Here is an 18,153-nt window from a genome sequence, read left to right as displayed (position 1 = left end):
TATGTTGTACATTTTCCAACTGGCAGATCTCACATACTGACATTTTAAGACTTTAATTAAGGTTGTTTTATTTACAAATTGTATGTTTTCAGCTCTCAGAAATGATGTATTTAATGTTTTATTTTTAAACACAATTAAAAAATAATATATAAATATATACATACTGCAAATGTAATACAGATAACAAATTCATTTAAGCCCATTTATGCACATTAGTGACACACCATGTGGCAGAAAGACTAGGACTACAAGAAGACCCCTTGGCGATTTATTTTATATTAAATCCCTAATGGCCTCGTCTCATCTTTGCAAAAATATGCACAAAAGTCCAGACTATGCAGCCATCGAAATGAATGGTTATTTATTTGCTAAACGAGAACCCTATGTTTAATGTTCCTTAGACATAAGGTAGTCTGCAAAAGTCGCATTCCTACAGCTCCATACATCATTTATTTTACATACCCTAACTTCTCACAACAGGCATCAGAAAAATATCTCTGAACCGCACTGCTATTGTAAGTTGCTGAGAATTTTGTTTTCAGTTCCATTACTGGAAGATTAAATGTTAACATGTTTACTTGGGGTTTTCTTCTTCTGTTTTTAGCATCAAAAGCAAATCCATGTACCAATCTGATGCCATTTAAATGTGTTTATATGTATACTGCAAGAAAATGTTCCCAAATACATCACTATGGCCCAGTCATTACAAACACCAAAAGTTCAAATCTTCAAACAAACATGTAATCTCACTTAACTGTTTGCAATAGTTCAACAGTCTACCTAGCACTTGTTTGACACACTCCATCTTAGACAGATTCTTGATTTGCTTTATAGAAGTATTAAAAACATTCCTTTTTATAACATACAAACGAAATTGTCAAAGTTAGTAACATAGTTGCACGCTATACTAGTTACTACAAAATCGCCAGAAAATTAAACTGCCTCGCTGGTATCAAACTATTTATTCATTGGGAAGCAGATCCGCCCTGTGCCCAGACATGTCTAAATTTCCTAAGTTACTGTTGCTGAAAGAAGCTACTGTGAGTTTCTCTGAGACACAGAGTGACAAAGAGGAAAGTTGTTGCAGGAGCCAGGACTTTCTCCTGGCACTGTGCCAGCAGGCACTTGAAGGTCACCTTCTTGGGACTCCTGCATTGGTGACAGCAACCTCCCTTGAGGTTTTGGCATTTTCTCTAAACCTCCTGGTTGGCACCCACACAGAGGTGGCTCCAACCCTTCAGTACTAAAAGATTACACAACCTCTCCAACCTCAAAGCTGTCTCTGTGAAATATTCAGATACCATGGCCAATAACATCAACAAGAACTTCAACAAACTGGTCAGACTTCAGAACATATGTATTCCCTTGCCTGTACTAGTCAGTAGCAGACAACCATAAACTATTTGCCTTGTGTTCCGTTGCCTGCCCTGGAGAAACTTGATTTTATGTCTTCCTAAGTTACTGCAAGTCATGTGAGCAGTTAGAATAAATTATCATGAATCAACCTAAGAAGGGCATGGAGATGCTGAAGTGAGTCCAGAGGAGAGCCACAAATATGGTCTGAGGGCTAGAGCCTATCTACTATGAAGACAAGTTAAGAGTAGCGGTTTTCAGCCTGGAGAAGAAAAGGCTATGGGGAGACCTTACAGAGAGGCCTTCCACTACCTGAAGGGGCTACAGAAAAGCTGGGGAGGGACTTTTGACAAGGGCATGGAGTGATGAGAGGTAATGGCTTTAAAACCGAAAAGGCCAGATTTAGATTAGACATTAGCAAGAAATTTTTCTCAATGAGGGTGGTGAGACACTGGAACAGGTTTTCCAGGGAACTTGTGGATTGCCCTTCCCCAGAAGTGTTCAAGGCCAGCTTGGATGGGGCTTGGAGCAACCTGATCTAGTGGGAGGTGTCCCTGCCCATGGCAGGGGCATGGGAACTAGATGATCTTTAAGGTTCCTTCCACCTAAACCATTCAATGATTCTATGATTCTATGACATGATTCTAATTAAAATATTAAGGACACAGTTCAATTAACATGTTATGAAGCTACAATATCATCAGCCTCAAGACTTATAAAACCTGGAGGGTCCTTCTGGTGCACTAGACTTCAGAAGGCAGAGATCAGAGTTCAATTTACAAAGGAAATATCCATTCCTCAGGAAAAAGCCTTTCACAGAAAGCCACATTGAAAATATATTTCTCATTTCCAAAAGAATTCCAGCAGAGAACAAATGAAATATACTCTCAGGGTATAACATAACAGAAATTAACTGTGATGCATGCACTACATTTTGCTACAATTCCTGTGAGTACTCATTATTATGTTTTGGGGAAACTTTCCAGCAAAGACAAAAAAAAAATATCTCTGATCTAGGGTCTGTCACTTTTGTCACTGTCTTGAAAAAATGCTGCTATGCTGATGAAATCCAAGTAGCATGTGGTCTGGCAGCCAGTCACTGGAGACACAGGTCTGATTTTAACTGACAGCTTTGATGCCACCTAAATCCAGGAATCCTAGAACCAAAGGTAGTTATGCATCCAAATAAATGCAAATCTGCATATAGACTTTTATGGAAAGTCTCCCTTTATCACTAAGGCAAACACCGTCAATTCCTTTAATATCTGAAAGATTCTTTATTATCAAGACACTCAAAAATCAGTGAGTTGACAACTGGTAAGGCAACTGACAATAGATGTAAATCACATACTGGTGACTGATATCCCTGTGTACACACAAATAAAGCACTGACATCAATAGTACTAGGATTTTTGCATTCATGTCTTTCTTCAAGAAAAAGCGGAGAACAGGATTGTACCTCCATGTGTCCTACATGTCAGAGCACTGTACCCATTTGCAGTGCTCATGTCCACAGTAATCTACAGAGGGGAAACTGAGGAAAATATTTATTGATTTAACATAACGAATTAGCAGTAGAGAAGAGAAAGAAACTTAGCTCCAGGTCAAGACTTTCCTAAAAAGAACTTCTACCCTCTCAAGAACAGAGAATTTTTTTAGAATCTACTTTCAATTAAGATCTGTAAAATTTGAGATAAAGAAAGTGTGGAATCATTAGAGAATGTGCTACTGAGGTGTGACATTTGTTAGAATACCAGACTAACAAATCTCTGCCTTTACTATTGTGAAACTCTGTTTGAAATCAGAGCTCGAGTTGTTGAGCTGCAACACTTCCACTCTTCATGACACACACCCAAGACAGCAGAGTCATTTCTCTCAAAGTTAATTAAACCACTGAAAATTCTGCTTATACATAATTTTGAGAAGACAACTGTCTCAAAGTCTATGCTAAAGAGACACCTCTGTATGCAATAGAGCTGTTATCAACTACCTTAGGTTTCCTCTTACCTCCAGTGTCATGTACACAGTGGTAACTGCTACTTTGATTTCTCCATCTGAAATCTCCTTGAGATCCTTCAGCATAACCTCCTCAATACTTACACCTGTTGGAGAAGAGAAAGGGATTTAAACACATACAGGTATGTAGAGCTGACCAGATGCAGCAACATAAATTAAAAGCACAGCTTAGACTTTATGTTGAGCCTTCTGCATTTTAGGACATCCTATGAGAAAATTAAAAACAACATTGATATTTCAGTGCTTAATGTTTCTAGAAGGATTTTCTAAGCAAGGAAGAAATTAAAGGGGAGTAGGGGCACAAGGAGCAAAGGAGGAAGAAGTCTCCTGCAGTTAAGGTGTGCAAACACATTTTTTAAACACACTGAATTCCAGTTGACGACAAATATATGAATATTCCTATAGTCTAATGTGAACCACCTCTTGACTGGGTAATATACTGAAAAGAGCATATACAATACTACAGTATCTATAAAATATTCAGAAGCAAAGCACATAAGATATTTTGTAAACACGAAGTCATTCAACCTTTTGTCCTTCCTTACAAACTGATACCAACACAAACAGGTTCTTCTTATGTACATCAAATCGTGAAAGAACCAACTAGATGTTTACATACCATAGAATCTGAAGTACTTATTATCATCAGCAACAACAGTGTAAAATTGGAATTGCTTTGCATTGCAACCAGACATGTTGAACACAATGTATTGAAAATCCACAACTAAGTTTCTCTAATGAAAGATGTCTAAAATGCTGTAGATACTCTCAACAGAAATATGTATCATGTGTAGCATTTATCACACACATGGTTTTATTACACACACAAAAACAAATGTGATAACAAATGTGCAAGCCAGCTACTTCATTGCAGAATGACAACTAAAATGTCCACAGACTTTTAAAACTTAGCAGCATAACATCCAAAAAATGTTTGCATAAGTTATTTTTAATAGAGAGCCAAATATCAATTTAGGAAAAGCAAACTAATCCTCTCATTAGTGTTCTTGTATAAAGTTCAGCTACTGCATTCCATCTAATGACAAGATGAACTGGCTGATGTTCACATATTTGTTATATTTACACATCTGTCCTTTGAAAAATATTTATAGGTAACATGTAGACTTCTGGTGGGCTATAGTCCACTGTGTCTCAAATAACAAACCTATTCATGAATTCAGATCAATAACTCATTATATCTGTCTGATAATTTTTTTGGCTGATTTGTCCTAATATCACCTGAAATAACAGGTACATAAGGTAAAATTTCAGAAGAGGTTAGTGCTTTTGAAGGACTTCAGAAACTCAACAGCATCTTAATAAAAACAAATGCCATATGAATATATGGAGTGCTAAATACGTAATGCACAACAAACAACAACTCTGAGACAAAAAAAAACCAACCCCACAAGTTTATGGCATTTACCCTCCTCATGTAGCATATACAAATTTTTGGCAATCAGTGCTACGCAGACAGAACCCATTATGTCCAAGTTTTGTGTTGGATATTAAGGTAAGCTTCATGGGCCAAGTACGTGACAAACCATCTTCCCCAGCCACTGGCAGAACTAAGAACTTAGTCCTGTAAAAGCCCCTTTCACTGGGTCTTTCCAATGTGGGCTCCATTCAGTTCAGTTCTGACCTATGAGTCCTTGACTAACGTCTGGAGGAACTTCACAGAACTATGTGAAGATTTTTAGCCCTGAAGTGATTTAGTCTGCAACTTCTCTGAAACAAAGAGCAACTAAAGCAGCACCTCAGATTCTGTCCTGAACTATCAGCCAGAGCAGCTGTCTGAGGTTGATGGTCTGAATTCAGATGAGAGGGTTCTGCAGATGGGGAGGTAGAGAATGCAAAAAAAAACCCCAAAAAACTACAAGTCTGCATGGACTCTGTGCTTGGCTGATACACCTAAAGAAAGTATGTCAGTAATTCAATACTCACTCTTTGGTAAGAACTTGGTAGCAAACATCATTTAACAAAGCAAAAATGTTCTAGAGTTATTGCAACCATTTTCTTCAGGCATCCCTTTGAAAGCCTGCTACCAAATTTTGGGTTCAAACATTCCCACTTTTGATCACTGAAAAAATGACAAATGCGTTCAGCTATTTCTAGCAGAAGGAACAGAAAAACAGCAATTTTCCCACTGCTTCCTTAACCTTAGTCTAAAGTCAAACTAATTCCACCTGTACAGAACCCTATATAAATCTGGGAAGGTTCCAAAGAGAAAATCTACTCCCACATCATGCAGGTAATTGTAGCATAATTTCTGCACTTGGGCCAACATATCAATTGATTGTACACCTGTACTTCAATAACACCAATTCTTGACTAGCAAACACTTGTAAAAGCAATATATGGCATAAATTATTGTTTACTTTATCTGTAAAAGAAATAAGTTTATTTAGGAATTTAGTAGTTCATCAACAGAAATCATAATTCCATGAGTCACTTAATTTAAAATTAAATATATCACATGTAACTGTCCCTGAAGTGCATGCTGCCCATGCTGCAACTATTTTCACCCCACACAATGGACCGTGTTATGTGATACAATCACATAACTAAACTCATAAAAGGCGTGAAAAATGGAAGCAAGTTGCACTACCTTGTGGGTTAAACTGAGTCTCCTGGAGAACTGAGATAATTTCTTCTCGTGGAGGAAGATCAGGAAACTTTTCCTCTAGGATTGACAGTAATTTCTCCTGCTGCTCTGTAATTCTGCCAGCCTCCAAAGACATGCACTTGAAGAGAATGCTTCCTGAAACATCAAAAAACAAAAACCAGTGCCTCCTGTAAACAGCAGAGGTACTACAGAAACAATAATGCTTACTGTATCGTCATCCAGGCCCTTTTCTTTCTGGCATTTCTTTCCATTGACAAGTTCACTGAATTAACTATTGCATTCTTTTCACACAGAAACACCCTCCCAACCCAAAGGCAGTTTCTAAAATGTGACCTGTGCGGCTTGTCTAGGTCTATGCTACAGCTGGTCCCAGTGCCACCACAGGGTGCAGTGTGCTTCTGCATGTCCAACAGAGCTCTGCAGGGTGGCCAGTAGCAGGCTGGGGCACACCAGCACTTGTTCCTCTCTCTAAACATTAGACCGAGTGCTGGTATGTTCGGAAACAGTAAATCCATGCTGCTGACATTCCTTCTACAGATGTGTCAATGAACTGCTACAAAGGCCACAAAGAAGAATTTCTTTACCATGGGGATGGCAAGAGAAGCTGTGGATGACCCATCCCTGGAAGTGTTCAAGGTCAGATTGGATGGGGCTTCAAGAAACTTGATCTAGTGAAAGATGTCCCTGTATGTATATGGCAGGGTGGCTGGACTAGATAATACTAAAGTCATTTGAGGTAAGTGAATCCAGCTTATTCCTCGTCAATTAACATAATGAAAAAGCACAGAACATTCATCCCCCAAAAAGAAGGCATTCAATTTTAAAATTAAAGAGAAAAATTATCCATTAAATAACTTCATCAAAAATTCTATGCTCTGACAATAAAGAGATTCGTTTGAGGTCTTTTTGGACAATTATGTGCTGCACATATGCTTGCCATCCTGGATGTGAAACATTCCCGATGGTTCAACGTTTAAAGTCACACTTTCATTCCCTGAAGACTGGGATCTCGTTTATAAATTCACACTTCCACTTCCAATTATTCCTCTGACGTTAAGGATAATAAAATCTTTTACTTCAGCACTGAAATTATTTATTGCTATACTGTGCCTAGGGATTTAAAACAAGTGTATGATTGCATTGCATCACGCTAGGTCAATGAGCAAATAGATACAATGGTATAAGTTACTGTAAGCCAAAATATTTAGTCTTCAGCACAGAGCCAAGAGAGGAAAAGAAAAAACATGGACACAGAAATCCTCAATCTCACTAGACTGGCTAGCACCCAAACATCTAGTAGGTATCCATTTTTCTCCTACACTGTTATCACATAAGATAAAAAAAAGCATGTATTCAAAATTCATAAAGCATTTGCAAAGAAAAAAAATAATAAAAATTTACATACTAAGTGTACACTTCTTTATTAGACAAATCCTGTGTGGACTAAATACTAAGTAGTGCTTAATAAGCCAAAAGCTGTTCCCCATCAGATGCTGATTTCTGGAGATTCACATACATTAAATTCCATTATGTGCTTCTGTTACAGATCCTGTAACTGCCAGTATTCTTGTAATTCTCAGTTCACTTTCTTGATCAGTCTTATTGCCACTTTAAGACAATGTTCCTGTTCTGTTTCATAGCATTAAAATACCAAAGAAATACAGACTGCATGAAAATCACGTATATTGATCCAGACTGTCATTTGTAAATTTGGGTACACAAAACATGACTTCACAAGCAAGCAGATTTCAGATGACTAGAGGTAAATAACTGATATATAAAGCACCCAAGATATCCACATAAATTAGAAAAGGCTATCTTTCAGTCCCTGCTATTTGAAGCAAGTTTCTCAGTCAGCAGTCTCTACGATAATTCATGTAACTATCTGTTGCTGCCACTTCTAACCAGATAACAGTTCCCACGTTACATATTTGTGTCCATACCTTGGGAAGGGCAGTGACCAGAATGAGTTAGATGGCCCACAGCAAATCCCCAGCCCACACAGAGGTGCACCTGGATAAATGATAACTCAGGGACCAGGCTGCATGAATTACAAATGGCAATTCAGGGACCAGATTGCATAAATTATTTTAGTAACAGCAAGCTTCTTCTTTTTCAGTACCCTCTTCTTCCTCCAGGAGCAGACAAGGAAATAGCTCAAGCACACACAAGGGAAATGGAGTACTGGACCAACAATGCATTCTCAAATTCATCACACAATTTCCTATGGGAGAGAGGCTGTTTCATGTGCCATACAGCTTCCCAGGCAGCCTGTCCATCTGCAGAGGTACTCAGAAACACAATGTGTAAAATTCATACCACAGCTGTGTGTGCTTCAGGGGAAAGAGTATTTGGGAAGACCTAGAAAAAAAAATTTTAACACAAACACACTGAAAAATACAGCAAACGAGAGGTATGAGTCCTGTATCTAATCAAACTCATCAGTTTTGAGGTCAATGTGATGTAAGCTTCATTGTCTGCCTACTTACATAGAAATATCTACTATGTAGTGAGTTCAGTCAGGTCAGCAACTTCTGCTTAATTTTAGCTCCATAAATCACAAATCATTCCAGCCTAATTACAGGATTGATTGTGAATTAAGCAATAACTACACCACTGATTTTATCCCATCAGTCCTTGATTTCCATAAGCTATAAGACAAATGCAGAACTATGTCCCTCCTAAAACGTAATAAAGGCTCCACCAAAGAGGAGGTCAAATGAAGACAGTTTCTGAGGCTCAGAATTTAAGGAAAATTATTTTTTCTTGCTCCTCAAACAATTCCCAAACCACTAAATAAAATGAAATGGATTATTTCAATAACCTTTGCTCTACATCAGTACTTCAAACAGGTAATATTGCCATCCAGCACAGGCAGTTTCTACTGTAAAGTTTAGGGCTGGACTGTCAAATGAAACTGAGTAACTCCAGGCCTGATAGAGCCCAGCCCTTGTAGAACAAAGTAAAGGGATATGAGGAGACAAGACAGGAAAGGAGTTGAGGAAAGAAGAGTCTTTTATTTCTTTATTACCCAAACAAAAAGAAATGGAAAGATTGCCTAGGACATGGAATGCAGTCAGACTGAAATAATGCCTCATCACAGGAAGACATCTTAGAAAAGCTTTGAAAGGCATCTTTTAAAAGGCTACTTTTCCTACTTACCACACCAATACTGTAGTGCTTACAATTGCTAACCTTTCTACCAGGAAGAAAGACAGATTATCTTTCTCAAATTAATAGGGTGTCAGCAAGTCCCAAGATCAACATCTATTCTTTCTTCATTCTTTAATACTGCATTAATCAGTGGGATAGAAAGTCACGCATCTTCTCCCTCAGGCACCTACAGCATCCCTGCGAGGGTTAAGATTCCTGATAGTTTAGAAAAACAGCTCACTCCAGGTACTTTTCCTTGGTCACAGGTCAGTTGTCCATTGAGTCATGTGCTCTCCTCTAAGTATGTGATGTAAGAGAGATACATGGGCTCAGAAATCTCCTGCAGATTTTACTAAGTGCTGGTGCAAGCCCCCCCAGGGTTTCTGAAAGCATAATGGAGGCTGCTCTGTCTGCTGACAAGAACAGAACAATGAAATATATAATAGGTAATACAAGATTCAATATTATTTCTTGTGTACATCACACTAAATTACAGATATTTTTTTCCTAAGCAAAGGTCACTAGAAAATAGGCTAGGACTCTTAAAAACAATGTGCATTTTATTCCTTTTGCAAAGCAGTTTGGAAGTGAAGCCCTTGTTTTGCCAAAAGCAATTGCTGTTCATTAATATTAAACATCATCTAATGAAGGCAGAAGTCGTTCTGGGAAAACATTAAGAACAGCACAAGCATCTCCTGAATTATAAGTTTATGACTGAGAGAAACAGTACAATGAAAATATAGGCATTTATCCTGTTGAGGCTTTGTTCCATGACCTGGAATAATAAAGGACAGGGAAAAGATGAAAGCCTACTGTCCCTCATGGAAAGTATACTTCAACACTTCCCACTCCCAAAAAAACCCACAAACCAAAACTGTAAAACAGACTCAAGTCTTCATTGTAATTAACAGGAAAGCCACAAAGCTGGAATTAAATGTAGCTGGGGCAGGGGTAAAGGAAGGGAAGGAGGGAAGCTCTGCATCCAAGAAAACAGTTTTCATACATAAAACCAAAAGTATCAGTACAAATAAGTGCAGCATTTGGTGCACTTGAAAATGTTTCTTTAATCCTGGCATATATATTAAGGATGAACCAATTAAGGAACATGTGAATCATCTGATGGATGTACAAGACATAACAAAAAAAAAAAAAAATCAGGCATCATTCCCAAAATCCTTAAAAGGAAATTTCTTAACATTTGTCTGGGTGGCTAGAATAACAAACTAATCTTCTCTACTGAGAGACAGACTGCCCCAAAAGGGCACAAAAAGATGCAGTTCATAGCTAGAAAAAGAAGATTCACATTTAAAAAAAAAAAAAAAAAGCTGATGCCCTTGCTGTAAATCTGTCTCTATTTACATGTTGCAGTCTGCACCTTGTGGCATCCTTCAAGGCCTTATACAAATAAACATAAGGAGGCATTTTTGAGAGTACACTGACCCAAGGTACCTGACAGTGAGTGCTTGGAATCACATCCTTGCCAGCTGGCTGCAACAGAAAATGCAATGATTCAGCAGTTTAATGGATCTTGAGTTTGGCAACAGTCCCTTTGTAAACATCTCTGGGGAAATAAAATAATACAGGCTCAAGACTCTGGCAGGTTCCATAACAGTTTGCTTCTGGCACAAATCCAGGGACAGCACAAGCTTAGCTAACTTAAGGCAAATATGGCTGTACAACACCCTGACTCTCCAAGCAGGCTCTGTTCAAAGCCCAAGGGCATGTCTGCCGGGGAGACAAAGATATCAGGAAAGCATTCAGCTGAAAAAAGTCTTAAACTGCCTAAATCAATAATGCTCAGTTTCACAAAAAAAGTCATTTCTCTTGACTTTTTTTTTTTTTTTTTTTTTTTTAACATAGAAGAGCAGGTGTAATTTTTCTAAGTGGAAATATGGCACGTTATAAACATCTGCCTTTGTTATTAAAATAAAAAATTGATAATAGACTGTGAGAAAAAATGTTTGAAAAAGAGGCAACAAACAAAACTGTCACAGCCACTATGTGACAATTATTAAAACATGAGGTATTTGTATCATCTTACAAGTCTTCTAGCAAAATACTCCCTGGAAAGCCAGAGAATGAAAGATTAGTTCCCAGCTCAGAGACCCAGATGTTGAGATCTCTCCGCTGGTTTATGAAAATAAAATCCTAATTCTTAGCACTTTGACTTCCACCTTGGTCTTCTGTTCTAACTCCCCCTAAAATGCACACATACTAACAATATACAGATTAAGGTTGGCAGTAAGATAACAATATAGGAAAAAAAAAAAAATAGAGCCTCTTACTGGCTGTACACTTGTGGAGTGCAACCAGAGAGACTGGCCACCCTGTGAGCATCTACACACACATTCATAGGTAGTAAAAATGAAGCTGCCACTGCTTCTTCCAAACCATATACAGGATTGTGGGGTTTTTTTAATATATTCCCAAACCAGTAATGGGATTTACTGGATCTTCTGAATTTGCAATGGAAGGTTCTTAAGTACCAAAAACCCTTTCTATTTTAAGAGTGCCACAGACTCACTGTATTGGCTGGCCTTCTGTATGTGTGAACTGTGCTGGGGGGAGAAGCAGAAAACCATTAAGTTGTAAGTGCAGCTGTGTTGTGTTGTTTATGGTTTGTCAATCACTTCTCATACCATGCAAGAGAAGGTATGCAGGAACTCCTATGTCCACTAAGTTCCTCAAATATGTGCTACCAAACACAGTAATCAAAATGAAGAAAGCTACTATCTCCCTCAAAACTGGAAGTGCTGACTCTAATGCCAACATTCCCAATATTTCTCTAATAAAAGCACTTTATTTTACCTTGGATACTGACTAGAGAGCCAAAACATGCAGACACTTAAAACCATGAATACTACTTGAACACGTTCTTGTTCATTACACTGAGCACGGCCTCTTGGCCGTTTTCCACCACCAAGCAGGTACCCTGAGAGATCCCCAAACATCTTTCTGGTTCTCCCTCCAAAAGCAATTATTATGCTTGGTCATTTGCCTAAATTCCTGGACAGCTACTAAACAGAAATTTGGAGCTTACAAATATATTTCATGGCTGGTTCACTAGAGCTTATTAGCATGGAAAGGTAGTAAAAGATGGAGCTAAATGCTGTGTTACGTGAAAAGAAAAAATAATTTTTAAAAAGTATCTCTTTTAATTAGAACATCAGAACATTGGCCCCAACACAGGAAGGACATGGACCTGCTGGAGCAAGTCCAGAGGAGGGCCACTAAAATGATCAGAGGGCTGGAACTCCTCTCCCATGAAGATAGGCTGAGAGAGTTGGGGTTGGCCAGGGGTAATGACTTCAAAAAGGAAGAAGGTAGATTTAGACTAGACATTAGCAAGAAACGTTTCTCTATGAAGGCTATGAGACACTGGCACAGGTTGCCCACGGAAGTTGTGGCCCCCCCTCCCTGGAAGTGTTCAAGGACAGTTTGGATGGGGCTTGGAGCAGCCTGATCTAGTAGGACATGGCCCTTGGAATTAGCTGATCTTTAAGGTCCCTTCCAACCCAAACCGTTTTATGGTTCTAAGATGATTAGTTATCACAGTGAAGACTCCAGTAGCTTCTGAAATATACATGTAGGCAAGTTTTCATAATCTTCATTAAACATGCCCACAGTAATTTCTTAAAAGGGCATTTCACGGCTGCACAATTAAAATCTAAAACCTTTAAAATTCATTAAACACTATTAAAATTCATTAAATAACTCAAAAGAAAAAATTACTTCCTTTCAACCCCAGTTTTACTTCCAACTGAAGAATTCTGCTGCAGAAAATAAAGCGAGGAAACTAACACAAATTATGAATGGTAAAGACAGATATGAAAACATTTCTGCCTCTACTGGGCATGTAATACAAAAGAAATCGAGGGTGCCATGAAGATTGACAGGTTACAGCATTTTTAAGCAGCAAAAGTTTTGCACCACACCACTGAAGTATCATTCTGTAAAGAGGTACCGTCACTGGGAGAAGCTTTAACTGTAAATATTAGATTCCAATCCATATTGTTGTCCACAGGCAGGCTGAGCCGAACTGGCAGCGCTGCACAGCCCCTGGAATCGACAAACTGCACAGCTTTTCCAGCTACCCAGCTGGTGTGTCGACAGCCCCATTTAATATTCTTCTCTAGTGATACAGCAAAGACCTCTCATGCCTATTTTTAAATGCACATTTTTAATATTCAATATAATGTTACTCTTTAACAAACTCTTTACTCCCTGCTTCTTTTATGAAGCTTCCTGTGGTCTTTAAAGGGATTGTTAACCAAAGAATGGATCACACTCTGTCTGCATGAGCAGATTCAGAAACACTCCATTAAATATTTCAGTATTTAATATAAAGAGTAATCTCTCACCTCTGAGGAGATAAGCCAGTTGCTGAGTGATTAACTCTGGTGCCTCTTGAAGAATCTCTTTTACTACTAAAGAGGAAGAAGATGCTTGTAACTCCAGGCTTCCGTCACATTGCTCATCTGGATTGATGACTTTAACAACAGCTGATTCCAAACTTTTATCCTCACTATCAAGCAAATTTAAAAATTATATGGATTTTTCTTTCTAGCTGGTTAGAAAACCCAGTAAAACAGCACTTTTAAAAATTTATTTATTCCAGTCTATAACACTGTTGTTATTGCTACTTGAAGTCTGCTATAAAGCCAAAGAATGTCACAATGAAGTCCTAAAACTGTAATTTCTTTAATTAGATCTTCGCAGTGGTTTTACTTCTTGATACAATGCTAAGACTCAAATGTTTACACTTCCGTTATCAAAATAGTTAAAAATTAATATTTTGAAAAAATATTTCTACATGTACTGAAAATAACACTCTTAATATAGGGGGAGTTTTTTTAATCTCCCCATTGGATATTTTGGCAACTTACAAAAGATCTTTTTGTTGCATTTAGACACTTCATGTTTCTGCTTAAAACAGCAATAACAAAGCCAAACTATATTTAATAATATAAAACAGTAATCATAATTCTTTAGAAGGAAGAAACACAGGAAGGGACAGCAATAAACAAAAAGTAAATCTTATGGATAATTTTTATTTTCAAAAAGAGAATAATGAACTGTTAAACAGTCAATAACAATGAGATTTATGCATTCTCTAATTTTAGACTTTTCTTACTTTTATTCTAATCTACAAACCCCTCAGAGGAGAATGGGGCCATAGCACAACAGCATGTTACTTATCCTAAATGAGGCTCTAAAGGGAGCTGGAAGTAAACAGCATCCTTCACTCTAGGAAAGACAGTCAGATCATTATAAAGAGACTCCCTATAAAAGATTAACCATGGACTTGTAAATATTCCCTCTAAACCATGGGTATATGGACTGTGGTTTTACACTGAGCAACTCTAAGCCTCTGGCACTGCTGATATTTTGAGAAAAATGCTGTAGTTTCTAAGGACTGCAATAATCTAGCAGCCATCTTAACAGAACATATGCAAGTGTGCTGGCCATCTTCAAACCAATGTGAGAGTGTTAATGACTAACAGACACTACCTGTGAAGCAGGGAAAAAAAAAATTAACCTCTTATTTACCAGTTACAGGAATTTTCTAGACTATTAAAACTAAATTAAAATACCTAATCTAAGCCATGTGAAAATACAAGTTTTTTTAAAAAGTGAATTCCATTAAAAGTGATGGAAAGGTGACTGTTTAGTTTGTTATATTTGTGGGACATAATGGGAGACAACATGTATTTTAGCTTCCTCTTTTTTGGTCTGTGTTAACATAGCAATACCAATATTATTGAAGAAAAAAAGTAAACTACAATTTCTAAAACAGCTTAAACCACATAAGCCATCTTGTTGTACATACCTTGTCAGCATGTTGATGTTTATAAGTGTTAAAGACAATTTCCCTTCAGCATTCAGCTGGTGCAAATTGATTTCATCTCGGAAGATATGAAATGACTCCGGGATATTCAGCTCCTCAAGTATAAATCTTGTCTCTGTGAAGTACTTAAAATCTCTTCTTGGTATATTCAACACAGGTAAGCAAAGAACATCAGGAGGACTGACCTGTAAGATAGGTGTGAATTTGGCAGAGTTGCATAAAATAAGACCTCTTTTTTATTAGGAAGATGTTTTAACAGAGTGAACAATCAGAAACAATCCTGAATTTTTGTTTGATTTTTTTCCCTTTTACTTATTTTTTAAAATAAACATATTTTGCTTTTTTTCTTGTTCTTCTATATCTCTGTTTGCCTTCTACAGCATCACTGGGATACTAGGAAGGAGAAAGGAGTAAGAATGATGTACAGGGGTGATTTTTTGCTGTTATTTAATAAGCAACCTAATACCCACTCATTCATTTTTTAATGGAAATAAATGTATATTGTTTTTATTTTAAAATATCACCTCTGATTGTAACAAAATGGTTGTCCAGAATAGTGTTTTTACATTAAGTTTTAATTAACTTAACAATAAGAACCTGGTACAAATGAGTTGAGACCACTTATTCCATTTTTTCCATTACCTTGTCTAGAAAGTAGGCATAGGCCAGAGTAGAAATGAGCGAATCCAAATCACAGGATTTATTCCCAAGAACAACATGGATTTTCTCCAGGTGTTTGCTTCTGTTCTGTAACACATTAGAAAACAACAACAATGAGTGGCAGCAATGAGAAAAACTAAAGCCCCATTACCAAGACACTTCAAAAGACTATTTAAATATTAGGTAACGTCCTCAGCTGTAGTGCTTTTTGCCATTGTCTGAAGGAATACACTGACTGTTGGATCAGACATTTCCTTGGCTTCACAGCTCCCAAGACTGCCAAGAAATTTGAATTTCATAAGAGACGACGGTTTAGAACCCGAAGCAGAGCTAATTTGAGAGAAGTTGCTTTGGCAGCCAAGTAACAGATAAGATGCTTCATGTACACAGGGAAAAAGCTTTTGAAAATACCTCACAAGTATAGCCATCAAAGCAGCCCCAAAGAGTGTGAAAACAGACACAGCAAACTATACACAGTACATTGTATTTTCACATACACAGTACATTTTAATTTTCCCCTTCTTCTTTGCTTGGCTAAAATAAGTAACCAGACAAAGTAAATGCCTTTCACCCTGACTCTTCAGAAGCTGGATACACCAAATGCAGCTCTGGGGGCTTTGAGTTGTCATCACTCACAAAGGGAACTCTGATTGTTCTTCATTTCTTCGTAAGAAAATGAGGACCCTTACAAATACCATGAAAAGAAGGAAGGAAAGTAGAAGGAAAATATTGCAGGGAAATGTCTGCCTTCTTCACAATTCCACAAACAAAATGTAAGGTGATTTTTTTTCTTGTGTATACCATTCATATTAAGGTAGCTGCACAGAAACAATCCAGTTTATTTTCTTCTAATGAGATGCTTCCTAATTTAAAATAAATACCTGACTGATGCTTAGGTAGATGTCTCAGAATGAAACATTGGTAATTAAACATCTGTTGTTGATGATGTACTTTTTATTATTATTTTGAATTAGGATTTATTTTTAATTAGAGGTTTAATCTTTCAAAAGAAGTGTATCATAGAATCGTAGAACCATAGAATGCCAGGTTTGAAGGGACCTTAAGGATCATCTGGTCCAACCTTTCTAGGTACTACTATAGTTTATATGAGATGGCTCAGCACCCTGTCCAATGTGGGGGAATCTACCACTTCCCTTGAGAGACTTTTCCAATGTTTGATTGTCCTCATGGTGAAAAATTGGTTGGTAACACATGCCTACTATAAGGCCACCCTTAGAGACAACTCCTCTGATTTTGACTCAGAGGTGTCCAAATAGGGCTACCACAACTACCATAGTGTATAATTAGTACATTATCCTCAATCATTATAAAGTTCATGAGCTCATCCCTTTTAAGTATTATTCCATGTATAGAAGTCTGTTTCTTTAGGTTCATCAAAACTGCATAGCATATTACTCAGCCTTGAAAAATAAGGACACTGAATGAACTGATAAACTGACTATTAAATCTACGAAGTTAACACCTCTAGGAATCCAGTGCAAACAACAATATAAAAATTTCAAGGCATCTGATGCTGCTGTATATCTACATATTCTGTACCTATAAAACTACTTGCTTCCTGTTGCTCATATTCTAGAAAACACTACGCCATACAGAACTAGCAAGGATCCTCAACAGTCATTTGAGTTTCAGTGATGAATGTCAGCCATCAGGTACTTGAGTGTTTTCTTCAAAAAAATTAAGACATCTTCTGTGTTGTCTTCGATCTCTTAGGCACTAAAATCTGCACGCCTGTTTTTAGAACTCATGTGTTAGATGTAGCTGTCAGACGCACATGTCAGCTGTAGCCTCGTTACACAGGTATACACTACAGTACTAAAACCTGTAGAAAATCATGCAGGAGGAGAAGTACCAAAGATGGAAAACCCCCCCTTAATAGTTGCTTAAAAGGAAAAGATGGATTCACATTTCTAAAAAAAGAAAAACCACAACAACAAAACAAGACACCCTCTTTATGTGCTATCATGCCTCCCCTTTTATTACCTCTTCAGAAATGGAGACAGAATAATTTCATTAAAAACTGAAGAATTCCAAGGCTGAAAATTTCTGAACCTTGCATTTGAATTCTGAATAAATTAGAAAAGAATGTCTAGAAAAAGCAGAATAAGAAAAGAACACAGCAGAGCAAGAAGGCACTGGAGATCATCTTTTTGGAATCCAAACAGGTCAACTAGCCACCTGAGGGCTAATTTTTTAACTCAAGCACACCAGAACTTCATCAACACATATGAACCAGAACAGACTGTGGAAGAGCAGGCCATCTCCTTGCACTGTTCTCAAGAACTTAAGAGACACTCTGAGATGGAGCTTACTAAACTGAGTTTTTAATTTGACATAAGCAGCTTAAAAGTGCTGTGCTTCCGTGTCAGGCTGTTAACCTACTCGCTCTGCAAACAAATGCTCGTTTCTTCCAGAATGTTTCTGCCTAAGACAAATATGCAGCCAAGGTAACCTACTAGCTACTGTCAACTCTTTC

The 18,153-nt window shown here is 37.6% G+C and overlaps 1 protein-coding gene across 1 annotated transcript in view; it reads right to left on the bottom strand.

The window, feature by feature from the left end:
* Nucleotides 1-18,153, bottom strand: part of PRUNE2 (prune homolog 2 (Drosophila)) — a 114,256-nt gene that overhangs the window by 72,395 nt on the left and 23,708 nt on the right. Inside the window, exons 3-7 of the mRNA XM_009994978.1 lie at nt 15,639-15,743; nt 14,979-15,181; nt 13,510-13,673; nt 5,978-6,130; nt 3,361-3,455 (exon numbers count right to left, since the gene is read on the bottom strand). Coding sequence (XP_009993280.1) covers nt 3,361-3,455; nt 5,978-6,130; nt 13,510-13,673; nt 14,979-15,181; nt 15,639-15,743 — 720 coding nt within the window. The remainder of the gene's footprint in view (nt 1-3,360; nt 3,456-5,977; nt 6,131-13,509; nt 13,674-14,978; nt 15,182-15,638; nt 15,744-18,153) is intronic.

Source organism: Chaetura pelagica, unplaced genomic scaffold (assembly GCF_000747805.2).
Source record: "Chaetura pelagica isolate M959 unplaced genomic scaffold, ChaPel_1.0 scaffold330, whole genome shotgun sequence".
NCBI classification, from domain to species: Eukaryota; Metazoa; Chordata; class Aves; order Apodiformes; family Apodidae; genus Chaetura; species Chaetura pelagica.
The sequence above is the reverse complement of the archived record's forward strand: the minus strand, read 5'-3'. Positions and strand labels throughout refer to the sequence as shown.